We start from the raw sequence: 24502 nt of genomic DNA on the forward strand, positions 1-24502 counted from the left end.
GACTTGAAGACACCCAACAACAACAACAACAACACATAATAATAATAATATATATATATATATATATAGAGAGAGAGAGAGAGAGAGAATTATATATATATATATATATAGAATTATTAATAATAATAGAACTAATAATAATAAAAATTATTAATAATCACAATATTACAATAATATAATAATGATAATAATGATAAAAGTAATAATATAATAGATAAAAATAATAGTATTAATATTAAAATATATAAAAATAGAATTAATAACAGAATTAATAACAATAAAATTATTAATAATAATATTACAATATAATAATGATGATAATAATAACAAAAGTGATAATAATAATAAAATATATAAAAATAGAATTGTATTAATAATAAAATTATTAATAAAATTATTATTAATAATATTACAATAATACAATATAATAATAAAAGTAATAATAATATAAAATAAAATATATAAAAGTAATAATAATAATAATACTGAAATTAACAAAAACAATAATAATGATGATGATGATGATGATGATGATGATGCTGAAGCAGGTCCGCATTATCCTTCTAGTTCCTGCTGCGAGCGCCTCTTGACTTTTCATGTTTCTAGGCAGGTAATTGCGCGCTGCCTGACTGTGGAACCGGAAGTGACGCCATTCCCCTCTTGGGCGAGTGGCGTCTCTGCGGTAGCGAAAGGAAGTGTCCGTTTGGGGCCGCTCAGTGATGGCGCCAGTATCCCGTTCGCGGAGCCCCGCCGCGGAGCCTCCTTCCGCCCGACGGGGCCGCGGCGGGAACGGAGCCTCGGGCAGCCCTTCCCCGCCCAGCAGGTCCAGCCGGGGCAGGAGGTCTCGCTCCCGGTCCCGCTCCAGGTCTCGATCCCGTCAGCGTCCGGGGGCCCCGCACCACTTGGGCTACCGGCTGGAGGCCAAGCCCCGGGGCCTTTGGTACTCCGAGGCCGGCAAGGAGCAGGAGGAGTCCCTCCGGCAGAGGCGAGTCGGGGCTGGCGCTGTGGGCCTGGCGGGCTTTGCTCGGCAAGGATTAGGGATGGGTGCTTTGTGGGACATTGAGCCTTCGTCGGCCCCAAACGCACTGCAGAACGGCTTGACCTGCCCCGGCTCAGCCCCAGGGGATCCACTGAGGCGCTGAGCCTTCCTACTAGACTCACAAAATGGACTTCCAGAGGAGGAAAGTAAGATACTGCGCTCAGGGCAGAAAAGCGAAATGCAGAGAGAGAGGATTCTGGGGGAGAGCTGGGTCTGAAAGGGAGCTAGGAGCCCAAGTGGGAGACAAGCGGAGCAGCAGCTAACAAGGCCAATGCCATTCTAGGCTGCATCAATAGAAGTCTAGCGTCTAGATCAAGGGAAGTCATAGTGCCGCTCGATTCCGCTCTGGTCAGGCCCCACCTGGAATCATCCTGGGTCCAGTGCTGGGCACCACCATTCAAAAAGGATTTGAACAAACTGGAGCCTGTGGCCACGAAAATGGTGAAGGGTCTGGAAGCCATGCCCTGCGAGGAAGGACTCAGGGAACTGCTGGGGATGTTTAGCCTGGAGAAGAGAAGGTTAAGAAGTGATATGATGATAGCCCTGTTTAAATATTTGAAGGGATGTCATATGGAGGAGGGAGCAAGCTTGTTTTCTGCTGCTCCAGAGACTAGGACCCAGAGCAATGGATTCAAGCTCCAGGAAAAGAGATTCCAGCTCAGCATTAGGAAGAACTTCCTGAGAGTAAGGGCTGTTTGACAGAGGAACACTCTCCTTCCTCGGAGTGTAGTGGAGTCTCCCTCCTTGGAGGCTGTCTTTAAGCAGAGGCTGGATGGCCATCTGTCAATGGGGATGCTTTGACTGAGATTTCCTGCATGGCAGAATGGGCTTGGACTGGATCAGGGCCCTTGCGGTCTCTTCCAACTCTGATTCTATGACTCTCCATCAGAGAGCCCTGGTGCCACAATAAACTACACTTCCCAGGATTCCCTATCTCTGAGTCAGGGCAGTTAAAGCAGTCTCAAGATGGATTATTTCTGCAGTGTGTTTTGGACCTCTGTCAGAGAGTTCTGCTGAAGGAGGAAAAGGAGTCTGAGAGGTGACTCATTCACAGGGAAACCATGATGGAGCTCAACACAAGGGCAGTTAACAACAAGTTCCAATTAGGTATTTACAGGTATCTAATTTTCATCTGATTTTAAGATTCCTATTAGAGGCCTGAATACCCAAAAGGCACCAGGAAGGTCCTGTCTGATCTTAGAAGCTGGTTAGTACTTGGATGGGAGACCGCCAACAAACATCAGGTGCTGAAGGCTGTATTTCAGAGGAAAGAACTGGTAAAACCGCCTCTGAAGTAACCATATGTCAACAAGTGACTTGAAGGCAGACACACACACACACACACACATGCGGTTCATGTTGCCAAAGGAGAAGATCACTGATTATTGTTCCAGTTGAGAAAAACAGAATGAAATCAAAATAAGAAATAGAAGCAGTATTAACTTCTCTCCAGCACTTTCTGGTGAGGACAGGAGCACTGCCAATAGTGAAATATGGCTAGGCTCCAAACCGCAGTTGAAAGAAACATTGCAGGTGAAGTCTAGTTGGAATATAACCTTTACTCGACACGATGTAAGTTTAATGTTGTTAGAATGCTATTAATGGAGTAGAATTAAACAGACGGGATTTGACAGAAATTCTAGCTAGATTATACCTAATCTTCTCTTTCTTGAGAACTGGGCCAAGTCCATAATAAAACAGAACAGTCCAGATTACCCCAGTTAGCCATCCTCCTTAAAACTGCTCTTCACAGTCCCTATGTTGAAAGTATGTACAGGCAAACAGTCTTCTGTGTCTTAACTGGTGTTTCTTTTACAGGCGATTAAATGAGAGAGAAAGGATAGGCGAATTAGGAGCTCCTGAAGTTTGGGGACTGTCGCCAAAAGTTCCAGATCCAGAGTAATGTTATTTTTAGCTTTGTTTTTCTTCCTTTTAGAGATCTCTTTACCATTGTAGTGATATAAAATACATATTCTCTGCTCCCTTGTCTTGTTTCTGCATCCAGTTTTCCATCTAAAATAAAACATCCAAGCAGAAAAAAAGTTGTAGGACTGCTTGACACATTTAGATCCTTCTTGACCAAATATAACGATAAGTTAGAGTTAGACCCTGGCATTTGTTTTTTGAAAAGAATAGGTACACTGAAGTCTGCCCACATAAGGGTTTCTTTGATTTTGGCCATGTAAAAAAAGCTTTTCAGTATAAGACTGCATTCTGCATTGTGCTGCATTCCCAGAACATTAAGATTGTGTGTGTTCTGCTTTAAATTTAGCTCTGATGAACATACCCCTGCAGAAGATGAAGATGGGACATCCAAAAAGAGTAGCACCTCTGATTCCAGCTCAGAAGGTATTCTGTCTTGATCTGTTGTTTTTGGGGCACCTCAGTGGCATTTCTAGACACTGAATTGTCTTGTATCCCTTGAATTAATGCACTGCATATGAAATTTCTAAGAGTAATTCAGTTTACTAGTTTCTGACTTGGGAACAGTTCCTATTTCTCTAACATCTTTGGACAAATGTGGATAAAGTGATTGCTCCCAATCTGTGCTATAGCAGTCTGTATGTAGTGTGCAAGACTGCAGTTGTGCTCCATAGCTGGGAGAATATTTCTGCAGCCAGCATACAGTAGGGATGTCTTGCATCCCTCAGTCTGTTACAGTCAAGAACAAATAATCCAAGAGCAGTGATGAGAAACATGCATCCTTCTCAGTGGTTCCCAAATTTTGTTCCACCAGGTGTTTTGGACTTCAGGTCCCAAAGGCACCAGCCAACCAGCCAGCTTGGCCAAAAGTCAGTAATTGTGGGAGCTAAAGTCCAAAACACCTGCAGGATCAAAGTTTGGGAACCACTGCAAGATGTTTTCAACTGCATTTCTTAAGGTTCCTCACCATTTGCTGTGCTATCTGGCTCTACCGGGACTTTTGACAGCATCTGGAGGCCAGATTATTTCTGACCTGCATGAAGGTGAATTGTTCTTTGCTATATCTTTCCAGAGGAAGAGAAGAAAAAGAAGAAGAAGAAGAAAAAGAAGAGAAAAGCTGCTTCACGTAAGTGTGAGCTTCTCATGTTGGGCTAATGTTCCTGATTTGTACTTCACCTCTCCCTTGTTTTAGACTGTTGGGTGTATGGGTTCATAGGAGTTGTTGTCCAGTCTGGAGAGCATCAAGTGAGGGAGAGCTGCTCTAACAAGTGCACTGTGTTGCTCTTGAGTGCCTTTCCTCTGCTCAGTTTTGTTTTTCTTTTTCTGCAATGATTAACATTTCAGGTGATGAGGAAAAGAAGAGAGCCAAGAAGAAGAAAAAGAAGCACAGAAAGTAAGCTGTCTTTTAAAACAGCAAAATGTTATTTTTAATTATATAATAGTGGTATCTAAATTGTGTTTTGTTAACTATTTTGTTGATAAATCCCAAACTGTTATCAAAAGAAGAATTTTTAAAGCCCTGATTCTACTCTCAGTTTCTGCTTTCTTTGTTTGTCTGTCCACTTTTCCTTCCTCCTTTTTGTTCTTGTATTCAGTGTGGACTAGTTGCATTAATACTGAGATGAAAACCATTAAGCTGATGAGATCATGTAAGGAAGGTAGCAATCCTCTTCCAAGATGGGAATCTCAGTGAATTATAATATGTCTGACTTCATATTATGGTGTATCATAAGGAAACTAAACGTTAGCAAAATTTACTGTATTCTAACTGTGAATGCTTATAAAAATGACCTCCCGGGTATCTGCGGTGAGATAGCGACTTTTTTCTGTGCTGCCTGCTGTGTTGCTTATTCTCCATGAATAAAAAATGATTTTGATGGAAAAGTTACCTGTAACTTATAAATGCCTTTATTCCTGCTTCAGTGACTTTCTTCTTTCAGCTGTTCATTATGCTGATAACTTCTAGCTGCAACAACAGCCTCAAGAATTTTGGTTTTGTAAGCTTTTTTTCTCTGTAGTTTTGATTTCTAGAAATTCACCCTGTGTCTTTCACTCCTCATCAGAAAGAAGTCCAAGAAGAAAAAGAGTAAGAGGAGCAGGAAGGACTCCAGTGAATCAAGCAGTGAAGACTCTGACAATGAGACATTACAAGGAGATGAGCTGTGGATTGAAAGATCAAGTAACTTATCACTCTCTTGGATGCCTGGCAAAAATCCCTTTATATGTACAACCTTTGCCGAAGCAAAAGGATCTAGCTGTTCGGCAGTGGAATAGATTGCCTCAGAGGGTTGTAGACTCTTCTTAGAAGGTCTTTAAATAGAGGTTGGGTGGCCATTTCTCAGGAGTTCTTTAGTTGTATATTCCTACCTGGTTAGACTAGATGGTTCTTGCACTCTCTTCCAACTCTGTGATCCTGTTAACATGAGCATGTGTAAATTTTGAATCAGTCAAAGAAATATTCAGTGCAAATAGGTCATAGACCCATGGGATGGTGCTTCAGCTTATACCGAGTGATTAGTTGGTGATGGAGTCCATTGTGGGAAGAGAAAATAAGCTGAGGCAGAACGACAAAAAACGTGACAAACAATAGGGTTATATCCAGTGTCATGCTAATGGGTATCAATCAGTGTAATGGGACTTTCTCACGCTTGTCTTTATTCTTTCTTTTTATTGTCTGTTGCAGAAAATGCAGATGCTGTGGATTTCATTGGGCCAGAAGCTCCTATTACCCATGCATCCCAGGATGACCGGCCCTTGAAGTAAGTGCAGTTTCCTATGGCTTATACAGTGCAGTTGAAATAGAACGTTCTCACATGTAACTTTCAACTATAACAAAGTTCTTTCCAGGTACACAGCACATTTAACTTTGCATCTGTTTTCTCTGTAATCCTTGCTAGTGGCCTGAAAAGTGTCTGGCATTATTACCATTTTTACAGGTGGAAGCCTGAGGTAGAAAGATGCTTAAGGCCATCTAAGTCATCTGTAGCCTAGATAAGATTTTATCTGGAGACTTCTTTTTCCTCAGTGCTCTCCTTTGTACTGTGAGATATAGATGAATGATGGTTCTTTTCTCTGAATGCATCATTTCACAAGTTGGAGGCTTACATTCCACACAAACTCCCAGTCTTCTCCTGCAAACGCAGGAAGGTGCAGCTGTATACTGTGGTATTGGATGATCTTCTGGTTTTAAGAGCAGATGTTTGCTGCTACCTACCCCTTCATTTTAAAACATGCCAGCTTAAGCATTAGAGGAAGTTGATTAGCAAGGTGTCACTGAGTATTTGGGGGTAGTCCAAACAAAGCAGAATTTAACCAGAGGAAAGACCAGGTGGAAGAATGGAGCCTAAGGAATTACTGTCTACCCAAGTTCATTCCATAAACAGAAAATGGCAGAAATGGTTCATTTGTATTTTGTTGAGTCCTCCACCCATGTTTAAATAAATAATGAGGTTTCTAGGCTTATAATAAAGGCACCTAATTAGACCAGCAGAGTTTGCAGCTGTGTAGCCTCCTAGATTGCTTAGCTGTAAAAGAGGTATATTTGGATTTAACAAACTTGATTTGTTGTTGTTGTTTTAAGGCATTAGGCTTCTTGGGCTGAAATTCTTTATATATATGTATTTAATCTCTTGAAGCTATGGGCATGCTCTGCTGCCGGGTGAAGGTGCTGCCATGGCAGAGTATGTAAAAGCTGGAAAACGTATCCCTAGAAGAGGTGAAATTGGCCTTACCAGTGAAGAGATTGCGTCATTTGAGAAGTCTGGCTATGTAATGAGTGGCAGCAGGTAGGTGTTTTGATGGGGGTTGCCATACAGGGTTTTTTTTTTCTTGCCTCTTTACTTCTTGGGGTGGTGGAGAAGAGAGAGATTCATGTTACAGGTGACCTGGGGTGGAAATACTATTTTGTTGCCAGTTGGTTGGGGAACATTGCTGACAAGCATTATGTTTCCCAACAGGCATCGGCGAATGGAGGCTGTGCGTCTCCGCAAAGAAAACCAGATTTACAGTGCAGATGAGAAAAGAGCTCTGGCATCTTTTAATCAGGAGGAGAGACGGAAGAGAGAGAACAAGATCCTGGCAAGCTTCCGGGAAATGGTCTACAGAAAAACCAAAGGCAAAGATGAAAAATGAACCACTTGCTGTTTTCTATAGCACATGCTAGAATGAATGTTGGCAAAGCATACCTGTTAATGGTGATTTGCAAGTGGGGGTGTCCCCTATGCCACAGCAATACTTGCAAGGTCTAGTGCTGCTGGAACTTTGGATGTTGGTTCATGCGTACCAGACAACAGCCTTTTCAGGTATCATTTGGAATGACTGTTCACTAGCTTGTAGAATATTGAAGAACATAGGCCAAAATGTGAATTAAGAAACTGAGAAAGGCAAACGGTCCTGCAGATGATACCAAAATATTGCTAAGAATCTGAATAGATACTGCCATTCTTGGAAAATAGCACTTTTTAAAAATTCTAGGCATACAAACAGGAACAAAACCTGAGATTCGATTAAGGTTGCTCTGTTCTGCATTTTTTTATCAGAGGATATAGAGACCACAGTATGAAACAAGACAAAAATAACTTGTTTTACTGGACTGGACAGTAAATGATGACCCAAATAGATTGTGTGTCTAAACCTTTGCCCCCAAATAAGACCAAAACATCCTTAACACTGGATGTCTCCTCATGAGCTTACTTTTGTTTGTTTTAGATTATTTCTTTGTTATAATAACATCAAAACATCTTAAATCATAGTCTATTTTGTGACTCAGACACCTTGTAAATAAGACTGGTTTTATTTCTTCATTTTGAAATATTGTATATTTAACAGCATGAAGAATCTGACTCAAAACTTAACAAAAGAGAACACCTTGACGACCGTATTGGATTTTGTTTTGTAAATAGTATGTCAGTTGGTTGAATGGGTTAAATATCTGTGTCTGGGTCAGTGTAAGGAGGCTTTTTAACTTTTCATTTATTCAAAATTTGGGACAGGATTCCAAGGATCATGTGACGGGGCTACACCACGTAGTGGGTCTTTAGCATCCCTCCCTCCTTTTAAAAAGAACGATGCTAAAATTGATCTCTAACTTCAGGAGCATCTCAGAGACAGCATATGAAGGTGCCATGTGAAATGCCTCCCCTCCCCAAAAGCAGGATGTATATAGAAGCCTAGGTGGGCTTTATGTGGTACGTTCTAAGTACCCCCTCTTTGCACAGTTCTAAAAATGTGTATTATTTCTGGGATCTTTTAAAAAATATTAAAGTGTTATTCCCTAGGTACGTGTGATTATTTTACTGCCACCTACAACCTTAAATGTACTAACTGCCAATAGTCATGTGGAAATGTAATGCTTTGAAAGCACACATGCATGCAATAGGCAGTGCACCACATCTGTGACAGACATATTTTGGTCCAAGACCAAATATTGCTGGTGGATAATTGTAATCAGTACTTTTCCAAGCTTGCTCAGTTGCTTATTTCTGTTAAGGAGTGATGGATAACGGTATCTGTATAGATGAGAATGAACTCATCAACCCTTGCCACTATAGCCAGTGGTGAAGAATGCAGAGAGCTGTGGGCCAATAGATTCAAACATTACAGTTAATGGAGACCAGGCTGCTGTGATCTCCCATCCCAGACCAACTGCAGTATTAACAACCTTGTTCATTCATGTGGCTGTGATTAATGTATTTTACTGTCCGCAGATCAAGTCATTTAAAACAAGGCAAAAAGACCCCCAAATCGCAATGTGCTCGCCTACACAGAAATGCAACTTTTATTTACAAAAAGAAGAGCAGAAAACATACATAAAGAAGAGCTTTCAGTTGACATCAGTTCTAAAGGAACTAAAAGTAGATTGTCTCCATCATGGTAATTTTGCTTTCAATTACATCTTTCAGCCATTTTTCTTTAAACCGAGACTCTCCCGGCCTATACAGAAAAAAAGTAGAGGAAACAGTGATTATTTAATGTCATTCAACATGTCATCCAGAGCTATGCTGTGAGAAGCCAATGCCCTAGAGTCAAATAGGAACTGTTCTATATGGCCAACAAGAACTATCTAGTATTATGTGCTTAGATTTCAGTGCTCAAAGAGAAGCTAACTGTTCAAACGGAGCTTAGCTGTACAGTTTCTTAACAGTAGCTTGACTTGCACAGAGTGACAGATAACATTTGTTTCCATGGAGTGAAAAACATTTTTACTGATTTCTGCATAATTAAACTAGATCTGATCTGTTCTCTTTTTCTGACCAACAGTTGATCTTAAATGCAAATCAGTATGACATTCAAGTTAGATGGTTCTGCCATGATCAGCAGGTTTTCTCAAAAGTAAATAATCTAGCAGAAACTTTGGGACAGCAGTTAATTCAGAGGAATGTTATTTAACCTCTAAATAATAAACAATGGAAAATACCTGTGAATAAGCTTATTTGTCTCCACTATAAAGTATACTTCGATGGGTAATGTCTGTTTTAAATGGAAAATAAGACTTCGTTAAACACCGAACTTCAATTTTGTGTTTAAAATACACAAATCAAACTTTTAAAAGGCTTTCTATTAAGCACATCTGTTCTATGTGAATTGCCCGATCCATATGTTCTTCAGAGAGAGTCTTCATTGGACATGCCTACCTCCTGAGGTTAAACAAGTGGTTGTTGGACAGAGGGATGTTTTTGCCATGCTGCCCAAATTGTAGAGCACTTTCCATCCCTCTGCACATCTGTTTCCCTTTAGGTCCTAAAGAAAGTCGTCATTCAAAACATTCTCAAGTTGAGTCTCTTCTGGGGGATGAGAATGGAAACCACCTAGCCCTCCTGGTATTATTTTTTGACTGCACTCAAAGTATTCCTCTCTTTTGGCAATACCAACTGTGTTGATGGGAACTGCAAGGAGAACTGTGCAATAACCACCCCTGTTTTAAATAGATGGCTTGGGTCCAACCTATCTTCGAGACCATCTCGTTCCATATAATCCTCCCCGCACACTTAGATACTCAGGGAGGAATTTGCTACAGCCTTATAAAACAAGGCTGTCCATGACCTCCCAAAGGACTTAGCTGTCACACCCAGATCGTAGAATGGCCTGCCGGATGGGATTCGTCAAATTACCACCCTAAACAGCTTTTAAAAAGCTATAAAGACGGATCTCTTCCGACAGGCCTTTCCCAAATAGTTTCTCCAGCCATCAGAAGAACTCTTAAGATCTCTGACCGCATTTTAGTCACGGTCTAAAGTTTCCTTTGTGTGTGTGTATGTGTGTGTGTGTGTGTGTATATATATATATATATATATATATATATATAATTTTATTTTTATGTATGTTTTTTAAACTCTTACATCGTTTAATTGTATTTTAAGAGGGGGGATTGAGGGTTTTGGAATACATGGGTTTTTTTTAATCTTTGTAAGCCACCCCGATTGCATCTTGTAGAGGGGTGGGATATAAATTGTTGTTGTTGTTGTTGTTGTTGTTATTATTATTATGTCAGAGAGTCTATTTAAATATATAGCATGTGTTAAATATATAGCATGTCACTCAATCTCCCTTCATTTTCTTTATTTTACAGTAATTCCTCTGACTTCCAGTTAAGGCTGCTTTTGCTTTTCTTTACTTTAACTAAGCATACATGGCACTCATCCAGATCAGGATCACCATTCACAGGTTGGAGAGGTTTAAATCTCCCAGCTGTTTTTTCCCTTCCTGAATCTCACATCGGAGCCAAAAAGCTGAAAGATAGCTAAGCAAAACTTGAAAAGTTGCTTTTCTGGATTCTTTGTGTGCCTTTAAGTCATTTCCTACTTGAGGTGAGCCAAGGCAAACCTATCATGGGGTTTTCTTGGCAAAATTGGTTCAGAGGAGGTTTGCCATTGCCTTCCCCTGAGGCTGAGAGCATGTGATTTGCCCAGGGCCACCCAGTAGGTTTCCTGGCTAAGAGAGAAATTGAACCCTGGTCTCCAGAGTCGTAATCCACTGCTCAAACCACTATGTCATGCTGGATCACATCCCACATCCAGTGTAGCCAGTGACCGTGTTGGGAGCTGCGACCCATAAAGTATTGTTTATGCTTTGCTGAGATAGAGATTTAAACAACTTGTCAAGAACTAGCAAACACTGCCTTCCCCATACTCAGTAACTGGCTTCTGAAATTCACAGATGAGCACTTTATTGAAGGAATGGAGGAAAAGGTCTTGCTAGGAAGATGCTTTCAGACAGATCTGAATTGCAAATACAAAATCAAAGATACATATGCAGTAACAGAAACCAGCTCTACCCGCTAAATCAAGAAGATGTTTTTGTTCCCACTCAAATACTTTCCCAAAACATTGGTGCAAAATACACAGTTCTCAAAACAAAATAATTCTTTTCCACCAATTATTTACCCTGGTTCCCAGAGATTCAAGACTTCAAAGGCTTAGTTCTTTTCGGTTAACAGCTTAACAACTTCCAAGTACCTTAGGGCAATAAATATTTGCTTTTCTCAGGGTTGTCAGGATAAAAACTGGAGAGGGTTTCTGTACCTTTAATGGTTGCGTAGAGGACCGAATTTCAGCTGGCATTGCTTACTGCAGGACAAGCAATGATTTATTAAACTCCTTCTTCCACACCACCATTAAAGGCACAGAAGCTCTTTCCAGTTTTCACTCTTAACTACACACATGTGGTTCTGGTAGTACTGATCCAGACCTTCAGCATTTACTTGGAAGGGGAAAGCAAATGTATTTGAATTAGATTTACAAGACATTCACAATGATCCTAATGAGGACACCCCAAGAATTATTGTTCATTGTGGGTATGCGTTCAAAGGAGATGTTACTGTGGAAGGGGAAATACTTACCGAGGGCCTGACTTTGGAAATCTCTAGGATGAAATAGACGCATGCTGTTGCTCGTGGGATGGGCTTCCGACAAGTGGGGATGCTCCATCGGACCCGGTAATAGTATCTTGTACTGTACTTTAGTTCTTCATCATTCAGATAGTTTGTCCAGTGAAGCCAGCTTTCATGAAGCTCCCATGTCTGTGGAATAAGTGTAAACCAAGATGCGGTGCCAACGTGAACAAGCCCTTGCATGTGTTCGCCCAGATGAAGGCAGGCATGAGAAGCAAGCCCCTTACCAAGAATTGCCATGTTATTCTGGAATATCAGTATGCAAAGGGATCGTGTAGCATCTTTCGGACTAACTGAGAGAAAGAAGTTGTAGTATTAGCTTTGGAAGATTTGGTCTCCTTCCTCAGATGTTGCATTTGATGGTGCATTGTACATAAGCTTATGCTACAGCTTCTCTCTGTCTGAAAGAAGCTACAAGATCCCCTTGCCAAGAAGTGAACCCCACTGAAGACAGTGGGAGTTGCTACGTTAGGTCCATTGTAGTAAATGCCTTGTATATATTGGTGAGGGAGAGTTGTTTTAGTTCATTTTTAGAAGATTTTGTTACATTTGGAAATTGTGCCGCATTTGAAGTGAAAAGAACTGGATAGTTTTTTGTTTGTTTGGCTCACGGCTTTGTATACTTATCTCTTACAGGTTTATTTGTGTTTGAATCCCTGTGCATTCAAAACCATGGTGGGGCTGAATTCAGGTTGCTACTTCTTTTTTTCTGAAAGGCTCTCAGACGTCTATACGACGGGCAGAAACAACATGATCCTCTCCATAGTCAGAAATGCAGTCCATATTGAATTTTGCCAATACAGATAAGTTAAATTCTTGCTTCTCTTCATTTCTGAGTTTAGCAACATACCAGGATGGGAACTTGAACAATTCAAAACAGATCAAAAGCAAGAAAAAACAAAACTGACAACGTTCCCCTTGTTCCCAAGATACTCCTTGTTCAGTGTTGCCAACAAGAGTCGAAGATATTCCCTGGATTGTTTTGCCAAAATCCATGGAATTCCCCAATATTTATTATTACTATTCAGTCAAAATTCCCGGAAAGAAATTAATTTAATTAATTTGATTAATTAATTTGCTCCCTCCTTAGAGGGAGTGAAAGGACAGGCCTGATGCCATCAGGCCCAGCCTCAATTAAGAAGAAGAGCCCTCCCTCCAGTCCATCTGCCTTGGTCCAGGCCTCAGAGGGAGAGAAGAATGCTGGACCTGATCCCCCCTCCACCATTCCCTTCTCCTTTTGTGTCGTGTCTTTTTAGATTGTAAGCCTGAGGGCAGGGAACCGTCTATTATCCCCTCTGTTGTAAGCTGCCCGGATTCCCAGTGATTGGGCGGCATATAAATAAATCCTATTATTATTATTATTATTATTATTATTAAATTCCCTGAAAATTGGCAACACTGTCCTTGTTACAGATGCCCCCAAAATCTGTAACAAGGCCTATTTCCAGCTGATGTCCAACTGTTTTCATTTTTGGACAGACCTGCCCTTTTGCCTTATACCAATGTTGTATATAAAAATACCTTACTTTCATATATTCCTCGATCTCCAGTAGCCCTTTTCCTATAGTGAAGTCTTTGCACTGCATCCATTTAATATTTGGTACTTCATATTTGGCTCCTGCAACTGAAGAAGACAGACAGTATAGATGGATTGCATATCCTCCAAAAAGGGTTCAAAAACACAGCAAAGCTTAGCTTGCAATACCTTTTTCTTCTTCTTTCTTTTGCAAGCCTCTAACAATGTCCGCTGCCCCTTTAATCACATCATCAACAATCGAGAGTGCTTTCTCCTTGATGGCTTCCAGATCTCCATTTTTATCTTCCATATCAGTATCTTCACTGTTTGAGTTCACTATTTACAACCTTAGAAGAGGCTGGGGAGAGATTAGAAGAACTTTTAGTAGAGAAAATATACTGCTAGGTAGTTTAGATGTAAAGCTATACCTCTGTTAAGGAAGCAGCTGTGTTCTCGGGCATTACTTCTTTAATGGAAAATTTGGTACCATGGAAAGAAATAACTTACTACATTCTGGTTTGTTGTTGCTGTGTGCCTTCAAGTTGTTTCTGACTTACTGCAACCCTCAGATGATCCTATCATGGAGTTTTCTTGGCGAGGTTTGTTCAGAGGAGTGTTGTCATTGCCTTCCCCTGAGGCTGAGAGTATGTGACACCCAATGGGTTTCATGGATAAGAGGGGAATTGAACTCTGGTTTCCAAAGTCCTAGTCCAGTACTCAAACCACTACACCATGTGGGTTTAGGCCATCACAAATGATGTTTACTTTCAGTTTTGAAACCCACCTGGAAAAGCTCCCCAGCACACACATAAAAAGTACACTTGTCACTCCACGTTTGCAGCTTTGACCTTTGCGGGTTTTATTTTATTATTACGTTATCTCTAGGAATCTCTGGGTCCTCCAGTGAAACCAAAAGTCGCACTGAAGGACTTAGAGATTCCTAGAGAGACCACTCCCTAAGCCTTTGTAGCATCTCCAGCAGAGTTCTATGTCAATGTCTGGCAGAAGTTGACCAGAGAGTTGCACTGGAGGACCTAGAGCAGTGATGGTGAATCTTTTAGAGGCCAAGTGCCCAAATTGCAATCCCAAACCCACTTATTTATTGCAAAATGCTGTGTCCCTCTGGCTTTCCTGTAACAAACTCTGGCAAACTCTGTGCTGGAGCGATGGCACATGTGCCCACAGAGAGGGCTCTGAGTGCCACCTCTGGCACACATGCCATGTGGCAACCCCATGGGCAAAACCGTGGGGTCGCGACCCTCTCTCAGGATAGCAATGCTCATCAAGATTGAAACGTGGCAGTTCTACTGGCAAACCATAGGACTTCGACTTTCTCTTGAGATGACAATGCTTTATCCATAATCAGATAGATAAGTCCATGCTGACTTAGCCGGTCTTCACATCCTGCTTCCACTGCAGAAAAGGGCACGTAACGTAGCAAATGATTGTAAGACAAACAACAGACTAATGTCAGCAAAATGACAATAAAAGGCCAGCCAGAAACCTGGCTGGAGGCAAGCTTGTGAGAGGCTTGTGAACCCCACTCTCGTCTCTGCGTCTCATTGCCGCGACAATGCCATAGGTTTGCCATCACTGACCTAGAGATTCCTAGAGAGGTATTCTCTCAGGTAAAAACATCGTGTTTTTGTTATTTGCAGTTTTTCGACATTCACGGGGCTCCTGTGCCCCTAACCCCAGCGAATGTGGAGGGACAAGTGCATAACAGGACTGGGCAGCCACAGGGAATGCATGGATCTGGTCCTGTTTCCGTATTCTTCCCATGCATGTCTGCAGACCAAACCCACTCGTTTTTCTGAAGGTGGAAGTGACCAAATTGTGGAGTGGGGGTACTCTTTGGAGTCCCCAAAAAGATCAGGAGGGAATCAAGCTAGTCAAGATACATAGGTGAGTGGCCACTGAATTCCTGCCTACGTGATACAGCAAGGTTACATTAATTTTTCCAAGGTGAAGAGGGTTCAGTGAGTTTTTAGGAGTGTCTATGGGTAATTGCCTCAGAGCCACATGTGGCCTATCCCTAGTTGGCACCGGGAATAGAGAAGTCCTGTGCTCCCTGATGCAGCTAACCATCAGCCAACAAATAATACTGATGGGCGCTACAGTTCAAAAGCATTCCCACACATTTATTAGCAGTAGTTCTCCAGGTTTCATGTGGAGCTCTTTCCCAGTTGCACAATATTTTCTGGGGGCTTTTTGTGCCATGTATATGCCAGTCTGCTAGCAAGCCGCATCCCTGCCTGGGTGAGATTTGTGTTTGCAAGTGCATCTTTGCCAGATTCAGCCACCACATTTTGAGGTGGATGCTTAAATGAATGGAAGGCCATTTCTTTTGTATTTGCTTTGTCTCGTTTCCAGTACCCTTTGTGATGCCAATCATGAAACATGCTGCCAGCTAGTGGCACAAGAAAGTGGATGTCCTATTGTTTTCAGAGCTAATAATCAAGGAACGCTGCATTGATGCCAAGCATTCCCTCTGCTCCTATCAACTTTGTTACCTTTAAAAAGCACTCTTCATAGCTTCTTTCCCTTTGTGAGGCCATCTGCCAGGTTTCCTCCAAGATGCAGGTTCCAGAGCTCATTGACTTGCAGGCTTCTGTGACAAATGTTTGGTCATAAGCATCGCCCAGGCAACAGCCATTCAGCCAACAGAACTGCATCTCCAATGTGCACAAACATTCTGTCATGCTTAAAGGAGAAGAGATTGTGCCACAATTTTGTGCCACATCAGATGCATGGACGATGTTATCAGGAGGCTGCAAAAAACCAAGAACTGAACATTGCTAGATGGATCGTGTTTTCAGAAGAGGAAGAAGGAGAGGGCAGTGGCTTCCTGAGCTCCACCCATTTGAATGTTTAATGTACATGATAGCTGGGAAAATAAAGCTGCTAGATCTGTTTGGTGCACAATCATGTATTTGTTAGTTTCCAATCCAGATGAGAAATGCACTTGGTTATTTTCAAGCAACTCTGTAGGTTGGTCATTAATTAATCTTTGATTAATTAATGGCTTTCACGAGTATCCTAATATATGCAAGTACCAAGGAGCTTGTCTGTCACTGTCACCAATTGTAAGGTTATTATGCTTAAGTAATTAGAAGCAATAAATAATGAATCATACAAGATACTTTTCATCATTAAACCGAGCAACAAGAAGTTTATTTCTTGTAAAACTGCAGTGTGTTCACAAATTAATTTGAAGAAGTGAACTTTCCATGCTTTGGTTTCAACCAGAAGGCACATCTTAGAAGTCTTGGGAACAATGGATCATCCTCTATTTTCTTCTTAATGGGAGAGTTCAGCCTCCCCAACTGCCTTTCTGGCTTTCCCTCTGCTGCTTGTGACAGGAAATCTGGCTTTCCATTTGAATCGATTTCCATGCTCAGACTAGTTCCTTTTACAGTGGTACGCTAGATCTTCCTGGAGAAAGAGGACAAGCTTTTTGGAAGAGGAAAATTACTGTGATTTGGCCATGGTTTTGTGGGTGGCATTTCAAATGGAGATTTCAGGCACACAAATACACACCTCCTTTTACTAGGAAACCCTCCACTACAAGGCTGAGAACAAACACTCTTTTATTAATCTCAGCCGACAGAGTGAGTGCAGGTGGTATGTTTATGAGACAAGCTGATGAAATGAAGACTTTGCAGAGAGGGTTGATAAGATGTTTTATCTCTTCAGAATAAAAATTCTGCGGTCCCAAAAATGTGGAGCCTGCCCATCCTCTTTCCTGGCTCTCAGCCCTTGCCAACATTTCTTTAGCTCAATAGCTGCATATTTATCATCATCATCATCATCATCATCATCATCATCGGATTTATTGATATGCTGCCCAATCACTGAGAATCCGGGCGGCTTACAACAGAGGGGATAGATAATAATCCATGCCCTCAGGCTTACAATCTAAAAAGACACGACACAAAAGGAGAAGGGAATGGGCTTGAAACTGAGGGTCCAATGAGCTTTTAAAGGGCACAGAGAGGAATGGAGCTTCCAGGCATATGAAAATGCACTTATAGGAATAGTTGCGGTTGTTATTGTTGTGTGCCTTCAAGTCGTTCCCAATGTATGACAACCCTAAGGTGAACCTATCACACTGTTTTCTTGGCAAGATTTGTATAGAAATATATAAATGCATACATTGTACAGATGTGTATAAATCCTTTGTTAGAAGAACGTTTGCCATTATGTACCTTCCTCTGAGGTTAGAGAGTGTGAAACCAGTGGGTTTCATGGCTGGGATGGGAATCGAACCCAAGTCTCTGGTTTGACACCACTTTAACTGCCATAACTCAATGTTGTAAAATTCTGTGATTTGTAGTTTGTTGTGCACCAGAACAGAGCCACAACTAAACTTAAGAACCAAGTTAGGAAAAGGGGATCCTTTGAAGCAGAGAAAGTCCTGGAAGCCTGACATTTTACCATGTACTTCCCTAAATCAATCTCCTTCCCTTATGATGGCCTCTACTTATGCTAAACCCAGAGAAATAACTCTAGTTCCCAGCATACAGAGCATGTGATGTGAGTGACGGCAGGGAGGGTGGGTTGTGTCCAAAATGGGTAGAAAATTATTCTGTTATGGGTCAATGAGCCAGCAGTTTACCCTTTCATTTTAAGGATTTTCTTCCAGCTGAAAGAATTCATTCTCACTTCCAAGCAGAAAAGCAGAACAAGCCCTTCTCTTGTGATCATGTCCAGCCTTCTTGGATTCTCAGTCTTTTGGACCTTGCTGAGTTCATATCATGCCTTTCCAACTGGCGCGCCTTCAGCCACCTGTGAAAATATGTTGCCTTTGCACACAGGGACAGAGCCCCAGCCATCTCCGGCCCCCTATGAATTCCTGGTTAATACACCTTCTTTCCTAAATGGTCAGCCAATTCATGGTAAGTGCTCTTTTTCTTGTTGCTGCTGCCGCTGCTACAATTGCTATTGTTATACTTAGGCTGAAATTCAGTTCATAGCTGTTCAATCCAAAGGTGACTCCCTGCCTTTAAATTTATTAGCAAAATGCTTTCTTTACCAAATATTTAATTACTTTTTCTCAATGGTTACCAATGGCTGTTGTTGTTGTTGTTGTTGTGTGCCTTTAAGTCATTTCCAACTTATGGTGACCCTAAGGCTATCATGGGGTTTTCTTGGCAAGATTTGTTCAGAGGAGGTTTGCCATTGCCTTCCCCTGAGGCTGAGAAAGTGTGATTTTCCTAAGGTCCGCCTGTGGGTTTCATGGCTGAGTAGAAATCAAACCCTAGTCTCCAACATCAATGGGGTATAAACAGATTTACGTACCACTTGAAATTGGTTCTCTTTCTCCAGTTCAGATCCTGGGGTCTGCATACAGAGGATTGCTATTGGAGGCTCGGACATTTGGTTCCCCTGATACACTGGGCTCTTGGCAAACTCCACCCAACAATACTAAATTATTAGAGGTAAGAGCTATTCTAAACCACACATCCTCACACATCTTCATTCTAATCTGATCTTTACCAGAATTGTTGCCCCTTGCCATTTGAGCTTAAAGCAAAAGATCCTAGCTTAAACGTCACACTTCATAAATATACAGTAATTGATTCTGGTTGAGATTAAATTGTTCTCTGGTGCCCAATGAAGCAGGGCGCAGTAAGCAATATTGGCCACTGAGGACAGGCCGCAGAACATCCTTCTGTACCTAATACCCTCCATGTGGGAGGAGCTACAACTCCCATCACCCTTGTGAAAGGTGAGGGAGATGGGAGTTGTAGCACACCACATGTGGAGGCTGCTGGAGTGAGGAAGGATGCTCTAGGGAGTAGGTCTATGTAGCAGTGGTAACAGGTTTAGGACAAAGACCTAGACATCATAAACCAGAAAGAGCTGTGGTAGTTTGCATGATTTTTATTCACCATAGTGGTAATTTCAAAGTGTACACAGTCTCCATGGTCGTACCTTAAAGGAGAATCTAGAACACAGGAAAGTATGTGGATCCATGTCAAACTAATTCCTAATCGTTTCATTGTGACCAGGAGCAGTCCTTTTCAACTCTACAAAACTAAGTGTGGAGCTCTGGTGATGCAATAAACTGCACTTCCCAGAATTCCATAGCACTGAGCATTGGCAGTTAAAGTGGTGTCAAACTGAGTATTTCTGCAGTGCAGATGCAGCCTAGACTATTCCATATTCTGTAGTTCACAGGAAAAGCCACCCACCCCGGCCGGGTAGACTAAGGACTACATCTAAACAGAGGAAGAATAGAGATGCCCAAAAGGATGGTAGATGGCATCACTGATCCTGCTAATAATAAGATTTCTGCCCCATCCTTCAACTCGGAAAGAGCAACAGATCCTCAACCAGCTTTAAAATATAGAAGAACTCACTGAATTGTTAAATTTATTTTCCCCCTTTGCAGTGTCCTGGGAACCCAAATGGTGCAGTTACTCATTCCAACACCAATTTAAAAACAAGACAGACTACTTATACATGGCTTCCACCCGACACCAACTGTCCTAAAGTTGTTATATTTGAGTAAGTGTTATATATTCTAAAATACTGCTGCAGAAATCATGTAGCCCATCACTTGTAGCTGGTCTGCAACTCCTATCAGCCCCTGATACATGCAGTGCTCAATAAATATGAATATGAGACTTTGATGCATAAGACAGGAAAGCTATATGTTGCCAAAGTCTGCACAAATTGTTAAGAAAGCATACTGGAATGGGAGGGCTGTGGCTTGAAATCCTTTGTCTGTCTTGGAAAAAAGCAAGGCTTATTCTAAACTCCAAATTCCTCTCCACTTACTGACAAAGAAATTGTTGCATTGACTGAGAGCAACCAGTGCTTTACTGTTTTATTAACTTCCATGGAATCGATATCTGTGAAATGGCTCAGACTGGCGCACTCCCCTTGTGAGGTATCCTGCAGCCTTCAGAGGGGCTGGCCAATATATCTGGATTTCAAAGAGGATAAATATCTATTTGGTGGTGTTAACTGCCTTCGAGTCGATCCCAGCTCCTGGCGACCATGTGGATAAGACATTATTTCCAAGACTCCCTAACCTCTATTGCTCTGCTTAGTTCCTGAAAACTCATACCCGTAACCTCCTTAATAGAGTCCATCCATCTAGCATGCGGCCTCCCTCTCTTTCTCCTTCCCTCCACCTTTCCTAACATTATTGTCTTTACAGTGAATCATGCCTTGTCATGATGTGGCCAACGGAGAACAGCCTCAGCTTTATCATCTTCAATTGTTTTATTTTATTTATTGGTACAGTGCGCCCACGTTATACGCGGGCGCGCTTTACACTATCTTGAGCGTACGCGCTCAAGCCACTGGGAGCGTGTGGGGCGGCGCGTCCCATTCAAATGAATGGGCGCATGCGCCCATGGCGCCCTGCGCGCCACTACACTGCTGCACACGAGACCCATTGTTTCTAATGGGACTTGAGCATAGGTGGAATTTGCCTTACTCGGGGGGGTCTGGAACAGATCCCCCGTGTAAGGCAAGGGCCGACTGTATTACTAATGGCAACATGAGTGATTTGTTCTAGGAACCTTTTTTTGTCCTTTTGTCTGCCCACAATATCTATATTTGATTGGCTTTTTGTCTTGGGTAGACATTGTCTCTGCATGTCCAGACCACTTAAGTGTGATTATCAGAACCTGAAGGGCACTTCACCTCTGCCCTTTGCAAACACATGTTTAGGTCACAGGTGTTGCCTTCACTCTGAGGAGTCCATTCCCCCAAGTTAGAAGGAGTTTAAATTCCCAGGCTCTCAGAGAGAGTATCTCTTGGATCTCCTCTTTTTTACCTGGCTCTCTTTCTCTGACCGTCCTCCTCTCTCTGAGGCCTGCTTCCCTACTCCAGTCGCCAGGAATTTTCTTCACATCAGAGAATAAGAAAATCCATGTGTGTTTTAACCTGTAGTCCCTTAAGTTTAGCTATACCTCTTTTAGATTGGTCAGGAGTAGATTTTTAGTTTCCATGCTGTTTGCCCCTTTGAGAAACACCTTGCATTTGAGTATACACCACTCCGTTGACTTTTTACTTGAAGTTGCTTTGGTTAATTGCCCATTTTTAAAACGTTTAAGCTTGCAATGTTTAGCAATATTTTTGAAAGTGATATCGATAGCAGTTTGAATGGATCAATTATTAATCAGACTTTGCTAATGGCATCATTAGAACAGCCCCCAGTCTTCAAACCTCTATGTAAGCAAACCTAGCAGCAAACAAAGCACCTGGTGAGGATATGGTTCCATGAAGCATCTTCAAGAACAATTTTGGATGTTGGGCCCCTCTGCTAGCAAAACTATTTTCCTACATAAACTCTACTGGCATTTTTCCTGAGAGATAAAGGCAGAGTAAATCTTCCCAGTTAATAAGGAGATAAATTAAACCCTCAGAGTTATTGGTCAATTAATTTATCGGACATAAGCTCTAAGATTTACAGCCACTTCCTTCTCCAGAAGCTGATGCAATGGGTGGATGAAAATAATATTCTTAATCACGAACAAATCCGAGGTTAGGAAAGGCCATAGCACAGTGGACCATATTTTTGTGTTACCAGTTTATATCTCTCACATTACATTTTGCAAACATGGTCTCCCTTTTCTTATTGAACCAGAGCGACAGTTGCCCAATCTCATGACATCTACTGGACCAACGTGAAATCCAAAGTGATCTGGAGAAGTGAGTAACTCACAATTTCATTGCTGAAATAATGTCCTGGTCTAAAAAATAGCAATGTATTTGTACCCGGACAAACCATCAGCCACAGATGAAGATGGCATAATCAAGGAAGTTAATTCATATCCTAGTGCAGTATCTAGTTGGTAGCAGAGCTTGGACAGTTACTTTGTAAACGTCATTTTTCCAATTGCGCATATTGTTTTATTTTATTATTTCTTGGTATTACTAATTGCAATATTTTAAAAAGTAACTTGTTGCATTGTTTTGTGTTGCTTATTACCTTTTTGCTAGTGCTCTTTTAAATTCTTGCCTAGACTAGATGGTTTTTTAATCTAATCCACTGCATCAGTTCTCACGGTTTTGTGTAACGGAGGGCAGGAGAAAGTTGGAAACTCGCACAACTGAAATATATTTTTCCCCTTAATTTTTATCTAGGCAAGCTTTTAAAAATGCTTTTTAATCTCCCTTCCAACATTACAGATGCCAAAGCAACATGTGGAGGAGGGCCGTTTGCAAACACTGCATCTGGAGTTGTGGTGCTCTTCTGTCTGCTCCTGAATTTGCTTGGATGCAATTAGAAACAACTTGAAAGCATACAACAATTAGAAACCAGCATGCAGAGCTGTACTTAGTTATTAATACATCTAGAGATTGCCAGTTTAGAACATACCCCCAAAGCTTTGCTGCCACAATAATTACAATTAACATCCTTCAAAAGTCATGTTTCCTGTTGTAACTAAAATCTGCAATTTTTCTGCTTTCTTTCTATATTTTTAAAATATTCTATAATCCATGAACTAGGAAGAAGAAAAGTGAGGCATTTTACAAAGGTAAAAACACTGCAAGTAAGGGGGAACCAGTAATTTACTACCAGGACAGTTCCCACATTGTACTGTATCTACCGCCTTCAAAAGTATGAATAAACCATAGCAGAACTTTAACACTGGCTCATTATTTTGTAATCATAGGTTTCTGCCTCCTTCCTTAGTTATCACAGCTATGTTTTGAAGCTAAATGAATATAACTTTCACCATCTTAGATCTGTGAGCTCAGTTTAATGAAAAATTAGGGATGACATTGGTAGCTGTAGAATGGAAAACCATGCATGCTTCCAAATGTTTCTGTATTGAATCTCCCAGTATTCTTTCCCATGGATTATTAAAGATGAAAGCCTCAAAGAAAGTTAAATGATCGTCTCTAGTACCTGGACTTCACATAGTTCTACTTTCCTTGATTTTCTTCACCATCTACATATACTGCTCAATAGTTTTGATGTTTTCATGGTTTAAATACTTCATAAAATATCATATGGGTGTCTTGTCATTATTAAAATTATACTGATCCATTCACTATAAAATTTGTTCTTCTCTAAGTTGGCTCTAACCAACATCATCTGGAAGGGCACATGGTTACCAACTCTTTGGTAGTTCAAACTACACCTTAATAAGATGGCTTGTTTCTGTAATATACTACAAGATCTCCACATTCCTGGGACAAAGAGCTGGGTTTTGGCTTTGGTAACTATCATGCAATTGTTGAGTTTGCTTCCCTGAAAGATCAAAAAGGTCTTTATCCTACTTTATCCATCTTTAGATGAGCCTTTTAGCCATTTTTAATTAAAGAAGTGCTTGACTTTAAAGCATTTTTGCTGCCTAATATTCCTGTTGCTGCATTTTAATGTTCTCTCAGTTTGAGTTTTAAGTCTATTTTTCTTTTCTAGCTGTTCTGTTCTTTGTGAATGCATACATAAGAACAAGCTTTGAATAACATGGCACGCATATCATGGTTGGCACAGAGAGCCCTGAGGTTGGGGTCAGTGATGGAAGTGTATCTAAATCATATGGTCTTTATTTAGTCTTACCTGCCACCAAGGAACTGAAGTGTATTGAAGCTGTCTTTTGCCAAGAACAGAAAAAGGATTTTTTCAAAAGAAATGTGGCTTGGTTCATTTGTGTAAATCAACTAATTGGGGATTGTCCGGTGCATTCCATTGTTAACTAAGGAGATAACCCATCTGCCACCACTTAAACTAGGAGTGGGCAACCATGGAAGGCTAGAGGGGCCGTATCTACTGGGCTTATCCTGTACCAGTTGCTGTTTCTAAATGGTGCTGTTTCTAAAAGGTAAAGCCACTCCATTATCAGCACAGCTGTAACTAAGGCACACGTGACCATGAAGAGATCCACTTTTTCTGGACACATCTGCAACCCAAGAGCCACTCCTAGCCAGCAACAAATAAATGGACACATGTTTTGTTGCCGTACTGCAAGCTGGGCAACAGAACATGCATCTAATTTTGAGGCTTCTACCATAATGTCCCAATGAGTTGCAGCTGATCACCTTTTGCTTCTGGCCACCCCTCCCACTTGTAATAGCTTACACACTGTAAATTGCTTAGAGACTGCTTAGTTCAGTGTGAAGTGGTACAAAAATGTCGTTGCTATTGCTATTGTAATCCCCACCA

General features: G+C 41.2%; 3 protein-coding genes across 6 annotated transcripts; 2 read left to right on the forward strand and 1 right to left on the reverse strand.

Annotated features, from left to right (window-relative positions):
* The first annotated feature begins 644 nt into the window (after positions 1–644).
* LOC149308938 (NKAP-like protein) lies at positions 645–10497 on the forward strand. Of its 3 annotated transcripts, XR_016282200.1 has the most exons (11): positions 645–985; positions 2858–2938; positions 3312–3388; positions 4035–4088; positions 4307–4355; positions 5026–5141; positions 5646–5721; positions 6598–6747; positions 6919–7263; positions 8668–8833; positions 9698–10497. XR_016282200.1 is itself a non-coding variant. In XM_089536743.1 (9 exons), exons 1-9 carry the CDS (start codon positions 720–722, stop codon positions 7091–7093), a joined length of 1044 nt encoding a protein of 347 aa, XP_089392869.1. In that variant the 5' UTR covers positions 645–719; the 3' UTR covers positions 7094–8237. The 3 variants fall into 3 exon arrangements, 1 of the variants encoding a protein (XP_089392869.1); XR_016282199.1 differs by having other exon boundaries at positions 8668–10497; XM_089536743.1 differs by lacking the exons at positions 8668–8833; positions 9698–10497 and having other exon boundaries at positions 6919–8237.
* LOC149308939 (A-kinase anchor protein 14-like) lies at positions 8809–13675 on the reverse strand. Its single transcript, XM_089536747.1, has 5 exons — positions 13555–13675; positions 13376–13473; positions 11799–11978; positions 9378–9430; positions 8809–8893 (listed from the first exon to the last, which is right to left on the reverse strand). Exons 1-5 carry the CDS (start codon positions 13673–13675, stop codon positions 8809–8811), a joined length of 537 nt encoding a protein of 178 aa, XP_089392873.1.
* Positions 13676–13718: 43 nt separating this feature from the next.
* LOC149308940 (putative defense protein 3) lies at positions 13719–23249 on the forward strand. 2 transcript variants are annotated; one of them, XM_089536744.1, is made up of 6 exons: positions 13719–15270; positions 18011–18263; positions 18694–18806; positions 19763–19878; positions 21974–22038; positions 22519–23249. In XM_089536744.1, the coding sequence occupies exons 2-6, from the start codon at positions 18071–18073 to the stop codon at positions 22614–22616; spliced, it is 585 nt and encodes a 194-aa protein (XP_089392870.1). In that variant the 5' UTR covers positions 13719–15270; positions 18011–18070; the 3' UTR covers positions 22617–23249. The 2 variants fall into 2 exon arrangements, with proteins under 2 accessions (XP_089392870.1, XP_089392872.1); XM_089536746.1 differs by lacking the exon at positions 13719–15270 and having other exon boundaries at positions 17223–18263.
* Positions 23250–24502: the final 1253 nt, after the last annotated feature.

This window comes from Sceloporus occidentalis, unplaced genomic scaffold, assembly GCF_023333645.1.
Source record: "Sceloporus occidentalis isolate IW3139 unplaced genomic scaffold, rSceOcc1.0.p SCAF_8, whole genome shotgun sequence".
Classification (NCBI taxonomy): Eukaryota; Metazoa; Chordata; class Lepidosauria; order Squamata; family Phrynosomatidae; genus Sceloporus; species Sceloporus occidentalis.

Coding starts and splice junctions, on each gene's coding strand:
- LOC149308938 (XM_089536743.1), top strand. CDS start 720: ATGGCGCCAGTATCCCGTTCGCGGAGCCCCGCCGCGGAGCCTCCTTCC. Junction 5,722..6,597: donor CAGGATGACCGGCCCTTGAA/GTAAGTGCAGTT, acceptor AATCTCTTGAAG/CTATGGGCATGCTCTGCTGC. Junction 6,748..6,918: donor TATGTAATGAGTGGCAGCAG/GTAGGTGTTTTG, acceptor GTTTCCCAACAG/GCATCGGCGAATGGAGGCTG.
- LOC149308939 (XM_089536747.1), bottom strand. CDS start 13,675: ATGGAAGATAAAAATGGAGATCTGGAAGCCATCAAGGAGAAAGCACTC. Junction 11,979..13,375: donor AGATCGAGGAATATATGAAA/GTAAGGTATTTT, acceptor CTTATTCCACAG/ACATGGGAGCTTCATGAAAG. Junction 8,894..9,377: donor ACAAATAAGCTTATTCACAG/GTATTTTCCATT, acceptor TTTTCTGTATAG/GCCGGGAGAGTCTCGGTTTA.
- LOC149308940 (XM_089536744.1), top strand. CDS start 18,071: ATGTCCAGCCTTCTTGGATTCTCAGTCTTTTGGACCTTGCTGAGTTCA. Junction 18,807..19,762: donor ACAATACTAAATTATTAGAG/GTAAGAGCTATT, acceptor CCCCCTTTGCAG/TGTCCTGGGAACCCAAATGG. Junction 19,879..21,973: donor CCTAAAGTTGTTATATTTGA/GTAAGTGTTATA, acceptor TTATTGAACCAG/AGCGACAGTTGCCCAATCTC.